The 18,777-nt window shown below is 39.3% G+C and overlaps 1 protein-coding gene across 1 annotated transcript in view; it reads right to left on the bottom strand.

The window, feature by feature from the left end:
- Window positions 1-18,777, bottom strand: part of LOC148017385 (uncharacterized) — a 72,708-nt gene that overhangs the window by 16,677 nt on the left and 37,254 nt on the right. Inside the window, exons 9-15 of the mRNA XM_087663265.1 lie at window positions 6,566-6,665; window positions 6,225-6,302; window positions 5,854-5,921; window positions 5,700-5,768; window positions 5,521-5,598; window positions 5,278-5,373; window positions 4,990-5,060 (exon numbers count right to left, since the gene is read on the bottom strand). Of these exons, the coding sequence (XP_087519391.1) occupies window positions 4,990-5,060; window positions 5,278-5,373; window positions 5,521-5,598; window positions 5,700-5,768; window positions 5,854-5,921; window positions 6,225-6,302; window positions 6,566-6,665 (560 nt within the window). The remainder of the gene's footprint in view (window positions 1-4,989; window positions 5,061-5,277; window positions 5,374-5,520; window positions 5,599-5,699; window positions 5,769-5,853; window positions 5,922-6,224; window positions 6,303-6,565; window positions 6,666-18,777) is intronic.

Raw genomic sequence — 18,777 nt, 5'->3', positions numbered from 1 at the left:
TTGGTATCAGAGGATTCATCGCTTCTTTCTATGGAGCGGCTTTCATTGGTTCGCTCGCGACTCTAACCTGCAGTTCATGGTTGAGGGTGACACGTGTGTTTTGCTCATTATGTATATGGATGATCTTGCTGATGGAGACATACGAGCTTTGTTAGTTTAGGTGCATTTTCTTTATTTGCCGACTTCTTGTGTGCATTTCAAGGCCAATTTCTGCTTTCCACAATCTACCTATACCTACCAAACATTGTCATTGTCATCTACATTTTTTCAAGGCCTCCCCTATTTTTTCCTGGCATTTTTCTTCAATGACCAGCATTAAAAGCTAGCCCGTCAACTTTTTTGGCACCTATAGTGAAGGTCAACTAGATCTGGGAATTTATGGCTATTTGTGGCGAGTCCCCCCCACTTGGCAAACATGCACACTCTTCATTCTTCAATCTTTGGCAGTTTAGGTGCATTTTCTCTATTTGTCCACTTCTTTTGTGCATTCCTAGGCCAATTTCTACTTTCCATAATCTACCTATACCTACCAAACATTGGCATTGACATTTGAGAATTTTTCAAGGTCTCCCCTATTTTTTCCTAGCATTTTTATTCATTGACCAGCATTAAATGCTGGCCCGCCAACTTTCTTGGAACCTACTAGTGCAGCTCAGCCAAATCTGGGCATTTACAGCTATTTGTAGCCAGCCCCCCACTTGGCAAACACACACACTCTTCAGTCTTCAATCTTTCCTTTGCAAGTGTACACTCCGACTCCCCATGCTTGGTGCTACCATCGTCATCAACCTAATCTAGTGCCCTCATTGACGCTTTGGGCTGCGCGCAAAGAGTGATGAGTCCATCATCATTGTGTTAGCATTCTTCTTCAGTTAGTGCAGTATATTCTCTCTCTCTCTCTCTCTCTCTCTCTCTCTCTCTCTCTCTCTCTCTCTCTCTCTCTCTGTGTGTGCATGTTTATGTTTCTCTTCCATTGCGCACTCTCATGGGATCTTGGGATCCTCCACTTCTTCCTTGGTTTGGAAACTTATCAAATGACACATGGCATTTTTACTTCCTAGAAAACATGTACATCTCCAAGTTACTTTCGGAGTTTGCTATTGCCGAGCGTTGGCCTCTTTCTTGCCCCATGGACCCAGAGTCACAAGTTATTGGCAGCAAGTGATCCCCTTCCAAATGCTACCCGATATAGGTTCCTTGTTGGCTACTTGATCTAGCTTATTCACACTTAGTCAAATATTTTCTTTGTGGTGGCATTGATGTTTAATGAAGATTCCTACTCATGCTCATTTGCAGGGGACTTGATCCTATGGGATCATGTATGGAGAGAGGGCTACTCTTTCTAGATGGAGTGACTTTAATTGGATAGGTGATGTGGATTCGAGATAGTACACTACACGTTTTGCTTTCTCCCTTGGATCAAGAGGGCTATTTGGTGGAGTAGTAAGAAGCAGCCTACAATGGCGCTTCCTTCTACAGAGGCGGAGTACCACACGCTTCATTCAAACTATGGAGGCAATGTGGCTCCATAGTATGTTGGCAGAGATTGGCTATCCCAAGACAAGACCTACTCAGCTGCGTGGGTAACCAAAGTGCTCTAGCTCTTGCTAAGAACGTTGTGGTTCATGCTCATGTGAAGCACATCAAAGTTCAATACCATTATGTTCGAGAACGGATCGTGGATTCCGAGGCCTACTACCCCACAGAGAATGATGCAATGGATCTCTTCACACAGCCTTTGCCCAAGGCTTCTGTCACAGGGACGTGAAAATTTGATGCTTTGCTTATGTTTAATTGACATTTGATTAAAGGATTAATCAAATGTGCAATTAAACGATGCACAAGTGTTGCACATGTGAGATGCAAGCTATTTTTTTTTACAGTTGAAGGCCGAAGGGCCCTGTGAAAAAGATGGGTGTCAAAGGCAAAAGTTGTAACAAGTTACACTTGTTAGATTCTAGGTGAATTTTGGTGTCAGTTTGTCCCTAGAACCATTAATTAGCCATTGAGTGTCAGTGGTGACACTAGGGACTAGGCATTAATTAATGGATTAATGCTTGTCCAAGGGTTAATTAATGCATGGGACCACTATGGGTTGCAAATAGCCTAGACAATTAATTTTTGGATAGGCAAGGTCAATTTTCTGGGCATGGATTAAGAGCTGAATTAATTTTCAGAATTAATTAATTCTGAAAATTAATTAAATGGCTGAAAATTGCTGAAAATGGATTAAGAAAGCTGCCACTTGGCAAAACTTTCCCATGCAAGTGGGGGAAAGGCTAAATAGGGCTAAAGGGAGAGGTAAATCTCGTTTTTCATTTTGGAGCTGTTGGGAAGAGGTGTTGGACTGTTGCTGCTAGCTTTTGGGGCCATTTCCCAGCCATTGGAGACCATTTTGGTGATGGAGATTGCATATTCTTGACCTTGGGAATTGCTGTTGATGCACTTTCTCCAGAAGATCACAGTCTTTGATGCACCTATTGTTGTTGGTGCATCCGTTTGGGGCTAGTACAGCAGGGCAACAACAGATTTTGATCAGTTCTTCGCGACAAATCTTAGAATTTTTTCTCACTACAGCATTCTCTCATCTCCTTCAGCCTATGCTTAGCCATTCTCAGCCATTCGGAGGAGATCTCAGCCATTGGTGAGCTGATCTGTAATTTCTGTAGTAAACCCTAATTTACAGCAAAAATTAGGGTTTAGCAGCCACCTTGGGATCCATGCTAGAGATTGAAAGCTCAAGGGATTGAAATCAGCAGCTGATAATTGAAGATGATAAAGGGATTTCAAGAGCCAGCCCATCCGGAATTGATTTGGGGCAGCATTTGGCCAGCCAAGGGTCAAATTGGAGAAGAAGTCCGGGTGAATCAAGGGGCAAATGACCCAAAAGGCTTGCTGGTCATTTAGCAGGAGGAGATTGAAGAATCTCAAGTTGTACTCCTTCCAATTGGATGAAAGCTAAAGAAAGACCGCAAGGGGCGCCAATTTTGGGGCCAATAGAGTGTCTACTATCCAAGAATGTTATGGTAAAATGTGTATTTCATTTTATGTGCATTTATTTATTGCTGTAATTAACTCTTAAATCAGGTTATCACCACCCATTCCAAGAAGGAAGGCTGGTTTCAATTTCCATGCTTCATCACATGAGATTGTTGGGTCTTTAGACACTCCCAAGATCTTGAAAGGGGTCTTGGCCTACCTAATTTAGGATTTGTCAATCTATCATCTCCTGGTTGTGAGCTCCTATCAAAGTTTGACGAAGACATAGGAGCTCTTACAGTTTTTGTGTGTGTGTGTCACTTTCTACACATCTTAGTGTGCATTTCTTGTGTCTGTCAATCACATGTCAATCCGTGCTTCCTCCCAATGGTACCCCCTTGCTCCAAGATGTTGCAATTTTTCCCAAACAGCCATGACAGCTTTTTCGCATTGTTTATTGCTGCTGACTACTTTTTTGCAGGTTGGACAGCTTTTGGGGCCACTTGGACAATAGTCAACTAGATTTGGGCTTTCAACTATTTATAACTCCCCCCCCTCCCCCCGGCCCACACTTGCCAGATCATTCTCTTCTACAAGTTTTTGGAGCACACTTCGTCTCTTGCATTCTCGTCCGCCTCCAATGCTGCTGCCATTATCATTCTCAGTCTCACCCATTGCCCTCAATAATGCCTCGGGCTACATGCAGACTAATCAGTCCACACTGTTGTATTCAGCATTCATCTTTAGTCCGTGCAAATTTCTTTCTTCCTTCCCCTACTATCTCTTTCTTCCTCTCTCTTTGTGTTCATGTACCTCTTCCACTGTGCACACTCACAAAACCTGCGTTTTTGCTTATCTGCAAGCTGCTACGTGTTTTTGCATTTTCAGTTCTAGAGAGCGTCTTGTGTGTCAATTGTTGTCATTCTTCACTACATTCACTTCATTGCTGCTCCATTTGTCTTCTATGTGCTTTGTATGAACTGTTTAACTCTTATTTGATTGGACTGATTTTGACCACAAAGTGCCCCAAGTATCTCTGACACCTCCTATCTTCATTTAGTCTCATGGCATCTCCTTGTTCTTCTACTCATGACAAGCTTGAAGGCACTGACAGGCTTAATTTGTGCAACTTGAGGGAGGATGCAGTCTCAAGCTAGTGCTCAAAATGTTCGAGCTTTTGCAACTGCAAAGAGGGTTGGCAAGAAGAAAAACGTGAGATGCTTCTTTTGTGGCAAAAAGGGGCATCTTTGAAAGGATTGCAAGAAGCTATTGGCTTTTTAGAAAGAGTAGTATGCAAGGGCAACTCACGCTTTTCATCCTAGAACTCCAACTCCAATTCCAATTGCGCAACTAAGGTTGCGGTCCTCCAAGATTTGGACAAGGATTAACCATACTTTCCACATGAGATGGGAGAGGATACTCCACGATCCAAAGACTCTGAGGAGCAAGAGAGATGCTTTTCTCGAGACCTAGGACACTAGCACTTTCTTTCACTGTCAACCACGCATGGTTTGGCACTATAGACCTCCTGATTTGTTATTCACATGAGACATGAAAGAGACTTCCCCTTTCTTGTAAGTTTTTTGTTTTGGAAATCCCTTACAAGGCTATTTCTTTGGGATGTACTTTGATTTGGAATACTTTGTCCTAGGGGCTTCATTAATAGAATCATTCAATTCTCTTTGAGGAAAGACAAAATGCTTGAGTGGCACATGTTCAACCACCCAAGACTTTCACTTTATATTAAAGATGCTCATCATGTCCATGTCTTGTGGCTTAAGCTTTCCACATCCCAACTCCTCACCTTGAGGCTCAGAAATGCACATGCATGGCTCCCTAGCACTAGTAGCTAATTTATTAGATAGTAGGCTTGAACTTGAAGACTCAGCCCCATGATACATTCAACTTAGACATGCACCACCAATAATCTGACGTACAAAGATTTGCAGCAGTATCTCTAGAATCCTTTCCATAGCCCAAGTAAATGTAATAAAGTAGAAAGAAAAGAACCTGAAAAGAGGCACCCGAGGAGATGGCTGCAGACTCTTGCTCAGACTGCATAACTCCTGGAGGAAGTTAACCTGTAGAAGCATTTAAGCCAATAACTTAACAGCATAAGGCTAGACCTCCTTGTAACAGTAACAGCTACACCAAGACTAGTGACAACATAGATTGTCCCTACTGATCCAGCAGCATACAAGCAAAGCTAATTTAAGCCTCAAGTTGAAACACGAGTAAAATAAGAACATGCCAGCACATAAAACTGGAGTTGTCAGAAAACGACCTAAAGATACTCACAAGATCCCTCTTTGCTGACTCCGATACACTTGGCGACTTTAGCTCTGTAAACAAACTTTTTAAGAAACCACCCTGTTCTAGAAGTGCTGATACAACCTGAAAACCCAATTTACAGCATTAACAAATCAAAATTGCACTTCTCAAAAGTGGTCACGGCTAAAAAACTCAACGCATTAATGCTTGAAAAGGTAGCATTTAAAACTGAAACTTAAGCATGGAACGGCAATACATAATGTCACTCACTGAAACATTGTTAGCAGCAATCATAGCATTAATGCTTAAGAAAGTAGGATTGTCCAGTACATTTGGCAGAATCACATCCTGCAGACAGTAGTACAATGCTTAGAAGAGAGACGCACTTTCCCTGACAAGTAAACCAAAATGGGGGACAAAGACATCAATCCCCATTATAACTACCCTACCTTTATGTACCCAATCCTGTATGTTTGATGTATTTTTGCTAATACTGCAGGATCTTCGATTGGTACAGCCTGTTTGGCAAAACATGATTTGAGAAATACTGTAATATTAATGCTAATAATAGCAACAACTAAATAGCTACATCAACCATCAGACCTCTTTGAACATCACTTGCTCTTTCAGGAAAGCCCGATGATTTTGTCTTGAAGCTACATCTGGATCATCTGGACCAAAACAAACATATCGCTTGGGTCATTCACTCCAAACAAAAATGTTTTGTGCCAGCAGATTGAACCACCTTCAAGTAGATTATTGACATTTGCAGCTAGTTAAATATTAAAACCTCATTCAGAAGCACCAAAGTCTAATGACATTGCCAAATTGCCAATGTCATTTTGGAGACCATCCACTTATGTCAAGAAATAACAACAGCACAGGACCATAACCAAGTTTGTGGTAACACAGCACAAACAACCATGCATGCATGATCCTCCAAAACCATACTCCAAGGGTGGATATATACTTACATTCAAGCATGCCAACGACATCCATGATGAATTTTTCACTAAATATGATTTCAAATAGGCGCCCGTAATTTAAAGAAACTGCAAAACAGAGTGAACGTATTACATGATTAAAATATTGTAATATTTGTGGTGTTTCACAGACAGATTTCCCCAATGCCAGAAGTTTGGTTCTCTCTTTAATGGGGTTTATTCTTCTGCATCATGTACTTGGAAGACATGCTTTTTTTACTTTTTTGGAAAAACCACTGTTTTAGGTCTTCACAAACACACACTGCCCAAATAAAAAGAAGACACAAACCCCCCCCCCCCTCCCCGGGAACAGAAAAATAGATAGAGCTTACTGATGGTTTTGGCAATCTTGAACAGCATATGCAATCCTTCAAGATTTTCAAGGTCCTCACAAATAGTGAAAAGTTCTGCCAGTTTGCGAAGAAAGCTTGGCTGTAAATTTAAAACAAACCAAAATATAATAGATTGATCAGGATTCTACGATCATACAAACAAAGACATCCACAGTAAGCCAGTAAAGACGTCTGCTAGTTTAAATTTTTGTTGCAAATTCATGATTTCAATGGAATTATTATAACAATTTAAAATACTCTACATTTTACTAAAACATTCATGTTCCTTAATACCTTCATGAATTAGTGAGGACAAGTCAAGGTGTATAGAGGCAGTGAGGACATGTTCAATTGTATAACAAATTCGTCAAAATATTAAAAAAAGACCTCACCTTTTATCAAATTTGCATATTTAATTAGTCAATGATTTTGTTTGCTTTTGTAACTTAAAAAATACCTAAAGTACTGCAATAGAGCTGGCCACCAATAGTGGGCACATGTTATGGTGGATCCACAAGACGGACCAAAACAAAGTGGTGGTGCAATAGAGCTGACAACTGATGAGTGGTCACAAGATATGGTGGAACCACATGCTGGGTTAGAACAAAGATAATGCACACAACCACATCCATGTGTTAGAATTTGGTGACTTTGGGCAACACCCAATGTATTTCATGTGGTGTGGACACTTCTTACAGAGTCAATGTAAAGCGTGTACCTAGTGTCCTTAGACATTAAAGTAGTGATACTTGGAACTAGAGTAAGTTAGCCTAACTCTAGTTAGTTGGAGGAAAGCTGGTTAGGTCAACCCATGACCTAAACTAGTCTTGTACTTTCACTCTACTTTTCAATTTAGTAAGTACACTCTACTCTCTTGCTTCAGCTCACTCATTGTCATTGTCTCATTTTCTCTCTCCTCCATTCCTCATCTTGTTTTCTCACAGTATGGTTGCACAAATTGTTGACTAATCTACATTTACCATTGGAGGATCCACCCATTCAATCAAACAGTCAAAGTGCTATTGCAGTGGCACGAAATCCCCTATTTCATGTTTGCACGAAACACATTGAGGTGCATTACCATTATGTCATAAAGAGATGCTATGCAAAAAGATCAACTTGATGTATGTACCAACACAGGAAAATGTTGCAGACATTTTCACCAAAGCATTACCACGTGAGAAGTTTGAGGCTTTTCAAAGTCCTTGAACTTACTACCCTTTGGTGATTGATCATCCTTGCACTTCATCACATTGGCACTACCAAGGGGTATTAAAATTCGGTAATTCTTGTCTACACCCGATGTATTTCGTTTCATGTGGACACTTATTACAATATCAATGTAGTGTGTGTACCTAGCATCCTTAGACATTAAAGTAGTGACACTAGGAATAGAGTAAGTTAGCCTAACTCTAGTTGGTTGGTGGAAGGAATGTTAGGTCAACCCATGACCTAAACTAGTGTTGTACTTTCACTCTACCTTTCAATTCAACAAGTACACTTTAGTCTCTTGCTTCAGCTCACTCACTGTCACTATCTCAATTCTCTCTCTCCTCCATTGCTGATCTTGTTTTCTCACACCATGACCCATGAAAAAATACAAATGATGTCCCTAAAAATAGTTAAACTCATATATTGGCATTTCTTATTAAAGATATTTCTATCCTTTATAGTTTTCAACCAAAGAATGAAAACCATAAAGAAGACAGAAGTATCAAGACACTCGTCATTCAAGCTTCCAAACGTGCCTCCACTTGTCTCACTTCATGAAATGTGGCTTGACACCTATCTTGTGCTACTCCACTTTCTTTCTTTGTACTTGAACCTCCTTCATCTATAAAAAGATCTCTATTTCTCTTATTTTTCATCAAGTTTCCTTGTTGTAATCAGTCATACAACCATTAAATATAGCCGAAAATTTGCTCACACCAAACTACCATTATCCATCACTTCATCAACATCAAATCTCTCAATCCCCCCCTTCTCCCACGACTCCTAAATCCAAAGTAGGAACCATGCCCTATGGAGGTATGCCATTAGGGTGTGCAAAAGAAAACACAAAGTGTATGACTACAAATGAAACACAAAGAACTAGAACAAAAATGCAAAAAACGAAAAAACGCAATTGCAAAAACACAAACAAAGGATAAGAAGAACTCTAAAGTAAATGAATGAACATTGTAAACAAAGGCAAAAGTATAGAAGATGCTCAAAGGCAAAGCTATCAACAGCCACCAACTCTTATGGGAGCAAGCTAAGGGAAAGATCAATGTGTCTCATCTATCAAAGACAGACCTCAAGTGCTCTGCCTACAAATCAAAGTAGAGGTTGATGAAGAAAAGTGTTGAAAAATGCAAAAATGACTTGTTGTAGATGATAATAGCATTAGCAAAATGGGGCAAAACGCAACCTCTTGGAATCACCATGCCGAAGGGCGATAAACCTAGAGATGACCACTTTGAACTTCTTTTTGGAGTAACTGTACCCATGGGGAAAATAAAGGGATGGTTAGATCCAACATCATAAAATAGAAGACTATCCCAACCATCTATCCAAGGTGTTGGTGATGAAGGAAAAAAGTGGAAAATAAGTATGGAGGAAAGGTGATAAAAGAATTGTTAGTGGAGCCAGCTCAAGATCAACTCAAGGATGCTCTACACAATGACAAGCATAGATGATGCTACATGATGAAATTACGCATGCAACAAGGTGCCAATTGGACAATCTCCCTCATGGGATAAATTATTCACTTGCCCAAGCGCCCTTTTACAAAGATAATAATAACCATGCACTGGAAAGTATAGGTATAACCAGGAAGGGAGGCCAATGTCAAAGACAAATGCCGAAACTTGTAGATACCCAGTGAAGGAAAAAAGCCTCCTCTCAACCATGAATGTCAATGCCAAAGGAGGAGGAGGATCTGATATCGGTTTTTGCATGGTGCCAAGAACCAAGATAAAATGAAACAATTGATGATGAAGGTAGACTTGGCACCCCTTAGTTGGAATAGCCAAAGGAAAATCAGCCATCTGGCATGTGAAACATACTCATACTTGATCTCAAGCGAGGGCTCCTATGCTAACCAAGTGATATAGGTAAGCCTAAATCTTAACTTTGACACAAGGCCTTAGTGCTAGTCAAGAAGCACTAGGATAGCAATCCACCATGCAAATGAAAGTAGAAGGATGGCCTATCACTCCCCATTTGGAAGAGCAAGTAAGGGTTCAATCTCGAGAGATGGCTCCAATGTTGACCACACGTCGTAGGCATGTCTAAAAATTAACCTCAGAGATCGCTTCTATGCCAATCAAGAATATAAAGGCACAACCACCAAGGTAGCAACCCACCTAACATGAAAAATAAACAAACTAGTAGTGTAACTAATGATGGAAAATGAGAAAAACCCCTCAATTGAAAGGAAAGGAAAACAACATGTCATAGGCATGTCTAAAACTTGACCTCAAGAGATGGATTTTACGCCAATCAAGATTGTGAAGGCACAATCACCAAGGTAGCAACCCACCTAACATGAAAAATAAATAAACTTGTAGTGTAATTAATTATGGAAAATGAAAAAAAGACAAGTACACCACTGACAAAACAAGCCGCCATGACCACCTTGCTAAAGAAACTAATGCATAAGCCTGTCAGATCAAGACAACAACAAAATGTAAATTCCGGAGCAATCTACACATGAGATCAAACTTGAAACAACAATCACACATAGTAACTAAAACTAGCCTTCTTTCTCAAAAAGGGTGGTGAAATTCTTGATCAAGCACTTAATTACAGCAATTAGCAAATGCGCAATTTACAATACAATCTTGGACATTGGACACCCTATTCACCCCGAAATTGGTGCCCCTTGCCGTGTTTCTTTAACTTATATTGCAATTAGATGGAGTAAAACTGAGATTCCTTAATCTCCTCTACAGATCCAAATGCCCCTTCTTGTCACAAATGATTAGTAAGCCTTTTGGGCAGTTTGCCCCTTGATCTTCACCCAAGACTTGTCCAAAATGAACCGCTGACTAGCCAAATGCTGGCCCAAATCAAATGGTTGGGCTAACATCTGAAATTTCTAGCAATTCCTTGAATTCCAGTTGCTGATTTCAGTCTTCGATGCCACTAATTGCTGGCACAAGTCCCTATGTGGTTGGAAACCTGAATTTCTACTAAGAATTAGGGTTTACAACAGAAATTCCTTCGCTGTCCACTAAATTTTAGCTGCTTCAAATGGCTAAGACTTGCTGAGATAATCAAAGAATAGGCTGGAGAAGGTGAGAGAATGCTGAAGAGAGAGCAGTTTTTGATTTTCTAAGCAAGAAAAGCCCTTAAATGATTGATACCTGCTGTAATCAATCAAAAAATCTATCGCCCATTGTCTAATGGTGCATTAAATGCTGTTTCCAGCATCAAATTGCTCACACCCCTGCCGACACCAAAAATGCTATCAGCTACTTCTCCAAAGTCTTTAGCAGCCAATTGCAGCCTCCTGATGGTCTCCAACAGCATCAAAACTGACGAACTGATTGGTGCATTCGCCTATAAATCTGGCTGTAATTGATTGTGGAGTGCAATAACAAACATTCTCTAATTCTAGAAATCAATTTGCAGATCTGAAATTTCTACAATTTCTTGATTTTCATTGCTGGTTGGTACTTGCAGCGTACCGTGGTCATTTGTGTGACATTTGGGCTTGCATGTGCTGACGTTTGAGTCAATTTAGTGCTGCAAATCATGGCTGGAAACAATGACAGCAGCAACCTTTTGCACATTAAGAAGCTTGTGGGTGCACACAATTTTGCAATATGGCAAAAACAGCACTACAATGTCTTGGTGCAAAAGAAACAAGCAAAGCCCATCAAAGCGAAGGGAATAAGAACAGCAGCTATGGAGCAAGAAGAGTGGGATGATTTGGATGAGCTTGCACGCTCTACCATAGAGCTCTCAGTGTCAAACAACTTGCTCTTTAACATTGAGAAGTTGAATTATGCATATGAAATGTGGTGAAGACTTGAGAAATTGTATGCTCAGAAAAGTGCAACCAACAAGGTTCAAAGCCCATCAAAGCGAAGGGAATAAGAACAGCAGCTATGGAGCAAGAAGAGTGGGATGATTTGGATGAGCTTGCACGCTCTACCATAGAGCTCTCAGTGTCAAACAACTTGCTCTTTAACATTGAGAAGTTGAATTATGCATATGAAATGTGGTGAAGACTTGAGAAATTGTATGCTCAGAAAAGTGCAACCAACAAGGTTTATTGGCTGAAAAAGTTGATGGACCTTCGCATGAGGGAAGGTATAGACATGTCTATACATTTGAATGAGTTCAACTCAATTTTCAGTCAACTAATTGCTTTGGATTTCCACAATGATGACGAGTTCAAGGCTACTTTCTTGCTATGCACTTTACCTGAAAGTTGGGATACTTGCAGGACAGCTTTGAGTAACTTAAATGCTCAGCTGTTATATTCTAATGTGGAGAGTCCTTTGCTAATGGAAGAACTCAACAGACAAAATAATTCAGCAAACAAGTCTTCTAATGCATTGCACACCGGCGGTAGATTTCAGCAAACGACAGTTCTGAAAATAGAGTATCCAGCAAGTCTCAAGTCAAAATGTAGAGTGTCATCATTGTGGCAAGAAAGGGCACTACAAATAGGATTGCTTTCAATTGAAGAAAGGGAAAGGTAAAAGAAAAAACATTACGGACAACAAGGCTAAGAAAAAGGACAACCAACCTGCAAAGAAAAGCAATGTGAAGATAGAGGAGGTAAATATAGTCACTCATGAGAATGACAATGACTACACTTAATCACTCATGAGAATGAAAGTGACGATGATGTACTCCTCGCTTCTTCTTTGAGTGTAGATGCATTGATTGCAGATTTTGATAATGACATGCACACTTGCATACTTGACTCGAGTGCGTCTTTTCATATCACACCACATCATGAGTGGTTTTTTGACTACAATGGTCGTGCACATGGTGTTGTCTACTTGGGGGATAACTATACATGTCAAATTGCAAGTATTGGCAATGTAAAATTGGAATTCCAGCATGGCTCCATGTTTGTTTTGCAAAATGTGAGGCATATACCTCAACTCAAGAAAAGCTTGATAAGCACAAGGCAGCTAGATGACAAAGGCTATCATACCACCTTTGCGAATAGCAAATGCAAACTTTGTAAGGGCTCTTGCAATGTTGCCAAGGGCTCTAAAAGTATGATACTTTGTATCCTTTGTATGTATTAGCATGCGTGACCATGTAGTCACCATAACCGAGAAGCCAAGTGTTTCTTTGTGGCATAGCCAGTTGGAACACATGAGTCAAACTGAAATGAGAGTGTTTTCTCGTTTGGGTTATTCATCGTATTTGAGATATGCTAATTTTGAACAATGTGATCATTGTATTTATGGTAAGCATGTTCAAACGTCACATAAAAAATCTCTTTCTCTAAAGTCTTCACCCTTAGAGTTGATACATTCAAATATATGTGAGATGCTAGGGTTATCTCTAGAGGGAAAGAAGTATTTCATTACTTTTGTTCATGATGCCACACACAAAGTATGGGTTTATCCAATCCGTTGTAAAGACAAGGCCTTCGATAAATTTAAAAAATTCTTGGCACTTGCTAAAAATCAAAGTAGCAAGACATAAAAGAATCTTCACTCTGGCAATGGTGAGGAATATGTGTCCAAAGCCTTTCAAGACTTTTCTAACCGCAAAGGAATTAAAAGGGAGCTCACCAGCCCTCACAATCCATCCCAAAATGGTGTTGCAGAGCATATAAACAAGACCATTCAAGAGATGGTCCGTACAATGTTGTCACATGCTGCTTTACCTCATGAATCTTGAGCGGAGGCTATTATGACAGTCGTACACTTTATTAATCGATCACCAAACAAGTCTTCTAGGTGGTTTTTTTTTTGTTTGGGGGGTTTGGAAAGAGGGGGAAACGGGGGCTATTATGACAATCGTACACTTCATTAATCAGTAACTAAACAAGTCTTCTAGGTGGGTTTTTTTTTATTTTTAAGGGCCCCGGGGTTCTGTGGTGTCAAGCAAACCACCTTCATACGTTCACTTGAGAGTGTTTGGATGCAGGGCATTTATGTACATTCGCACGGAAAAACGTAGCAAACTTGAGCCAAAGTCCTGCAAATGTATTTTCCTAGGATATGGTGATGAGGGTGAAATGGGATATAGGTTATGGAATCCGAAAAAAAGAAAACTTGTACGCAACAATGATGTTATCTTCCAGGAAGATCGTATACACAAACAGCATGAAAAGACAATCAGAAGGATTGTATTCCGATCAGACATACCGATAGGACATCAAAGAATGCCCACTGGATAGCAACAAATACCTGTTGTAAATTACCCTGAAACTGCAAGGAATGATGTTGAAAATGATCAATAAGATACTGCACACGATATACCACCATTTCAGTAAAAACAAATGCCTTTGGAACAACCAGAACCAGTATAACATGCTCAGCCTGCAGAACAATAAGTTATTAATTCAAATTTGCAGGCTGAACAACCAACAAATCGGCTAATTATGTCATGCTGACAGATTGTGAGGAGTGGACAGAAAAGACAACAAGAATGGCATAAGGCTATGATATCACATATAGAATCTCTCATAGTAGCTAAGAAACGCATTTTTAATTTGAAACTTACGAAACATTTCTTAAAGTACAAAACATTTTTGAGAGTAAAAAATATGTGAGTTATTTTTTTTTGGTGAGTTGAAACTTAAAACATGGTTTTTTTAACAAAAACTATTGGACAATGTTAAACATGATAATGATGATGTGTAATGCCTTGTAAGGGCTCAAGATTTTGAACAAGAGACTGATTTTGTTTAGTTATTGGACTTTGTCAATCTAGTATCTAGTCCTGTCTTGAGAGTTGAATATTATACAACATTAGTCTTATTTATGATATATTATGATTCATTCTCAATTTTGACATTTTGTCAGTTTGTTTTGAAATGAGAATCATAATGTTGCAACTTGACTCAGTCCATGTTGTAGATAGGCTATTTACATGTTAATTTCAATTTTCTTCATATGATATGTATGAATCATAATGTTTGAGTTCTAAACCATAGTATAGCTTATCCAAAGACTAACTTTGACATAAGAGACAAGTCAATAATGGATCATGGATATGTAACGTATTATTCTCAATTGACCCTATTATCACTCAAGCTCAACTGGCCATTCCTTGTTTAAGAGAGAGTTCCATAGAAGTTTAGAACCTCTTTCTCTAGTCAAAACTATTAAAAATCCCTATATAAAAAAACCCACGTTTCTTATTTTACCCTCTTGAAAGAAACTTACGAAACATGTTTCCGACATTTAGTTTCTAAACGTTTCTAGCTCCTATGGAATCTTTCATGAAAAATGATACTTGAGATTTAGTACATTAGGGCAAAAATTGCTACCATGCAAATGGGTTTACAAAATTAAAGTCACTTCTGCTTCTTTGCCAAGGTACAAAGTAGAACTAGTTGCTAAAGGATACAACCAAGAACATGGAATTGATTTTGATGAAACTTTTTCTCTTGAAGTCAAAACGACTACTTTGCGAACCATTTTGGGCTTGGTTGCATTTCAAGATATGGAACTCGTACACATAGATGTAAAAACAACTTTCTTACATGGTGATCTGCATGAGAAGATCTATATGCAGCAACCTGAGGATCTTATTGCAAACGGAAAAGACCATATGGACTGTAAACCCAACAGGAATTTGTATAGGCTGAAACAAGCACCATGAGAATGGTATCATAAATTTGATACATTTATGCAATCTCAAGTTGATCACTGTCTATATACCAAAAAGGCAGCAAATGGCAACCTTATTCTCTTGGTTTTATATGTGGATGACATGCCGATTTCAAGCAGGGATGTTCATGCTTTGGACTCCTTGAAACAAAGCCTACACAATAGCTTTGATATAAAGAATCTTAGTGAGATCAATCATATTTTTGGCATGTGTATACTAAGGGATAGACCAAAGGGTCTTCTCTATCTACCACAGCAAGAGTATATCACCAAGGTTTTACAGCATTTCAATATAGAGCGGGGAAAAGCCATTAGTGTACCATTCCCTCTATATGTAAAACTTAGTGCAAATGACAGCTCTACGTCTAATGATAGAAAGGCTGACGTGGTCAATGTCTTCATGCTTTGGACTCCTTGAAACAAAGACTATACAGTAGCTTTGATATAAAGGAACTTGGTGAGGCCAATCATATTCTTGGCATGCATATACTCAAGGACAAACCGCAAGGTCTTCCCTATCTATCACAGCAAGAGTATGTCACTAAGGTTTTGCAACATTTCAATATGGAGAAGGGAAAGCCATTGGTGTATCGTTCTCTCTATATGTGAAACTTAGTGCACATAACAGCCCTATAGCTTACAATGGAAAGGTTGAGATGGCCAAGATTCCTTATGTTTCAACTGTTGGTAGCTTGATGTATGCTATGGTTGCTACATGCCCTGACATTGCATTTGCGGTGAGAGTGGTTAGCGGGTACATGACATATCTTACAAAAAGCATTGAGAAGCAGTGAAGCATATCATGAGATACCTTGAGGGCACAAAAGACTTGTGTATCTACTTTGGAAAGCAAAAGTCATATCTTGTTGGCTTCACGGATACAGACTATGCTCGTCATCCTGAATGTAAAAAGTCTACTTCAGGAAATGTGTTCACATTCACAAGGGAAGTAGTCTCTCGGATATCCAAGCTACAAAAGTGTTTTGCATTGTTTACTAAAGAGGCAGAGTATGTGGCTACCACTTAGACATGCAAGGAGGCTTTATGGCTTTCACTTCTGGTGAGAGAGTTTGGCATTACAGAGGTTCCTATCCTCCACTGTGATAGTCAAAGTGTTATCATACTAGCACCGAATCCTATCTTTCATACAAAGACAAAGCACATACATGTAAAGTATCATTTTATCAAGGATGTACTTGACAGCAAGAGCATTGAGCTTATCAAGGTACATACGGATAATAACCATGCAAACCTTCTCACGAAGGGTCTTCCAATAGAGCGGTTTGCTGATTGCCACCAGATGATAGGGGTTGGATAGTATATATCTATTTCAACTTTGTACATATATAGCCTTAGCTGATTCTTTTCTCTATCTTTAAGCACGTTGCCTTTAGGTGGGAGGTTGTTGGAAATAAAAGATCACCGTGCCTTTTACAGTATTCAAGTGTGCATACACTCTTACATGTGCTGCACATCCACACATATATATGTATATATGTGTGTATACATGTGTGTGTGTACTCACACACACACACATACATATACATACATACATGTGAAATATATATATATATATATATATAGACACACATACATACATACACACATAAAATCAAAAACCTAAAGTAATACTTAGAGATTCTACCCATATCACACCTCTCTCTCTCTCTCTCTCTCTCTCTCTCTCTCTCTCTCTCTCTCTCTCTCTCTGTGTGTACACTTACTCTTTCTCTCACTATGCGAACCATAGCATCGCGTCTCAATCATCGCGCACTCCCCAAATAGTGAAAGGGCTAGCTTCATCTTGAGCGTTAGACACTACTCTAAACCCCTAAGCATCAAGATAAAGCTGCGACAATTGAGCATGGTTTGCCAAGTCATCCTCTTTCATCCATTGGTGAATAGTTCTAAACTTTACCACATATCTTCTAGAAACTTTACCCCTGACCTTTCTTTCTTTGTGTCAAAATCTGCTCAAGTACCAATATCTCATCGAGCTTCTCAACCTCATGCTGAATTTTAACAAATTCATCCTTTGGTATATCATCATGAAAAGGCCTCAACAAACTGACATAAAAGACATTGTGTCTCAAACAATGTGGAGCTAATTTCAGTCAATAGGCAACATTATTGATCCTCTCCAACACTTCAAACCGCCCATAGTATCTCATACTCAACTTCAAATACAATCACTCTCTCTACCTTTCATCTTTTTCAACCTTGCTTTTTCAAAATGCAACAATATATAATCACCCTCTACTAAAAGTAAAGCACGTCTATGTCGACCAACTGCCATTTTTTGCTTTTCTTAAGATCTCTAAAGTGCATATTTTATCTTAGCATAAGCTGCATCCAAGCTTTCTACATAGCAATCAACCTCAAAGATCTTATCCTTAGTGTGCAAGATAGTTAGTACCTTCTTGCTACCCTCAACTACCTCGAATGGAGCTTTGCTAGTGGAACTATGCACCGCATTGTTATATGCAAACTCTACCAATGACAAATAATGCTCCCACTGTGTCTTATACTCTAATACATAGCACCTCAAAAGATCTAACACAGTCGAATTTTCCTCTTCAAACTAACCCCATCAGTCTAAGGATGAAAGGATGATGAGAATTTCAGCATGATACCCATATTCTCAAACAATCCCTTTCAAAATAAATTGGTCATCTGAGGATCTCAATCACTGAGGATCGACTCTGCTATATCGTGATACTTAAATATATGCTGCAAGAATATGTGATAGTGCGCAATGAAAGGGAACAGAAACACAAAGACAAAGAAACAAAGAGAAACTACAAGAAAACAAGAATGAACTCTAGATTCAACAAGAAAAAACGCTAATACAAACAGAAAAGCGGAAGGAGACTGATCAATCCCTGCACGCAGCCCACAACATCAATGAGGATACAAGATCAAGTTGATGATGATGGCAATACCAAGCACAAAGGAGATGGAGTATCCAAGTGTGTACCTGCTGAAAGAAAGAAGATTGAATGAGATAATCTACCAAGTGTGGGATTGGCAAGCTATAAATCGACCAGCATTTAATGCTATTCGCACAAGAAAAATCCCCCAAAAAATGATAGGTAGTCATAGGAAAATCCCGACAAGTATAGACAATGTCCGACAAGTAGAGACAAACTGACAAATGCAAAAACTAACCTAGAAATGCACACAAGATGCCAACAACAGAAGAAAATACATAGAAATTCAATCAGACAGCTACTCGAGAGTGACTAGCTTTCCCCATCAAAACACATGACAGACATGTCACAGCTCCTAATGTCCTCGTCTCGCTCAATTTGAGACTCACAGGCAAAAGATAACAAGGCATGAATCCTCAATGTGGCAAAAGGCCAAGGAAGAAACAAATCTTGGGGTGGCAAGAGAAATGTCAAGATAAAT

This window comes from Lygodium microphyllum, chromosome 22, assembly GCF_053477565.2.
Source record: "Lygodium microphyllum isolate KBCC chromosome 22, Lygodium_microphyllum_v1.1.10, whole genome shotgun sequence".
NCBI lineage: Eukaryota > Viridiplantae > Streptophyta > Polypodiopsida > Schizaeales > Lygodiaceae > Lygodium > Lygodium microphyllum.
The sequence above is the reverse complement of the archived record's forward strand: the minus strand, read 5'-3'. Positions and strand labels throughout refer to the sequence as shown.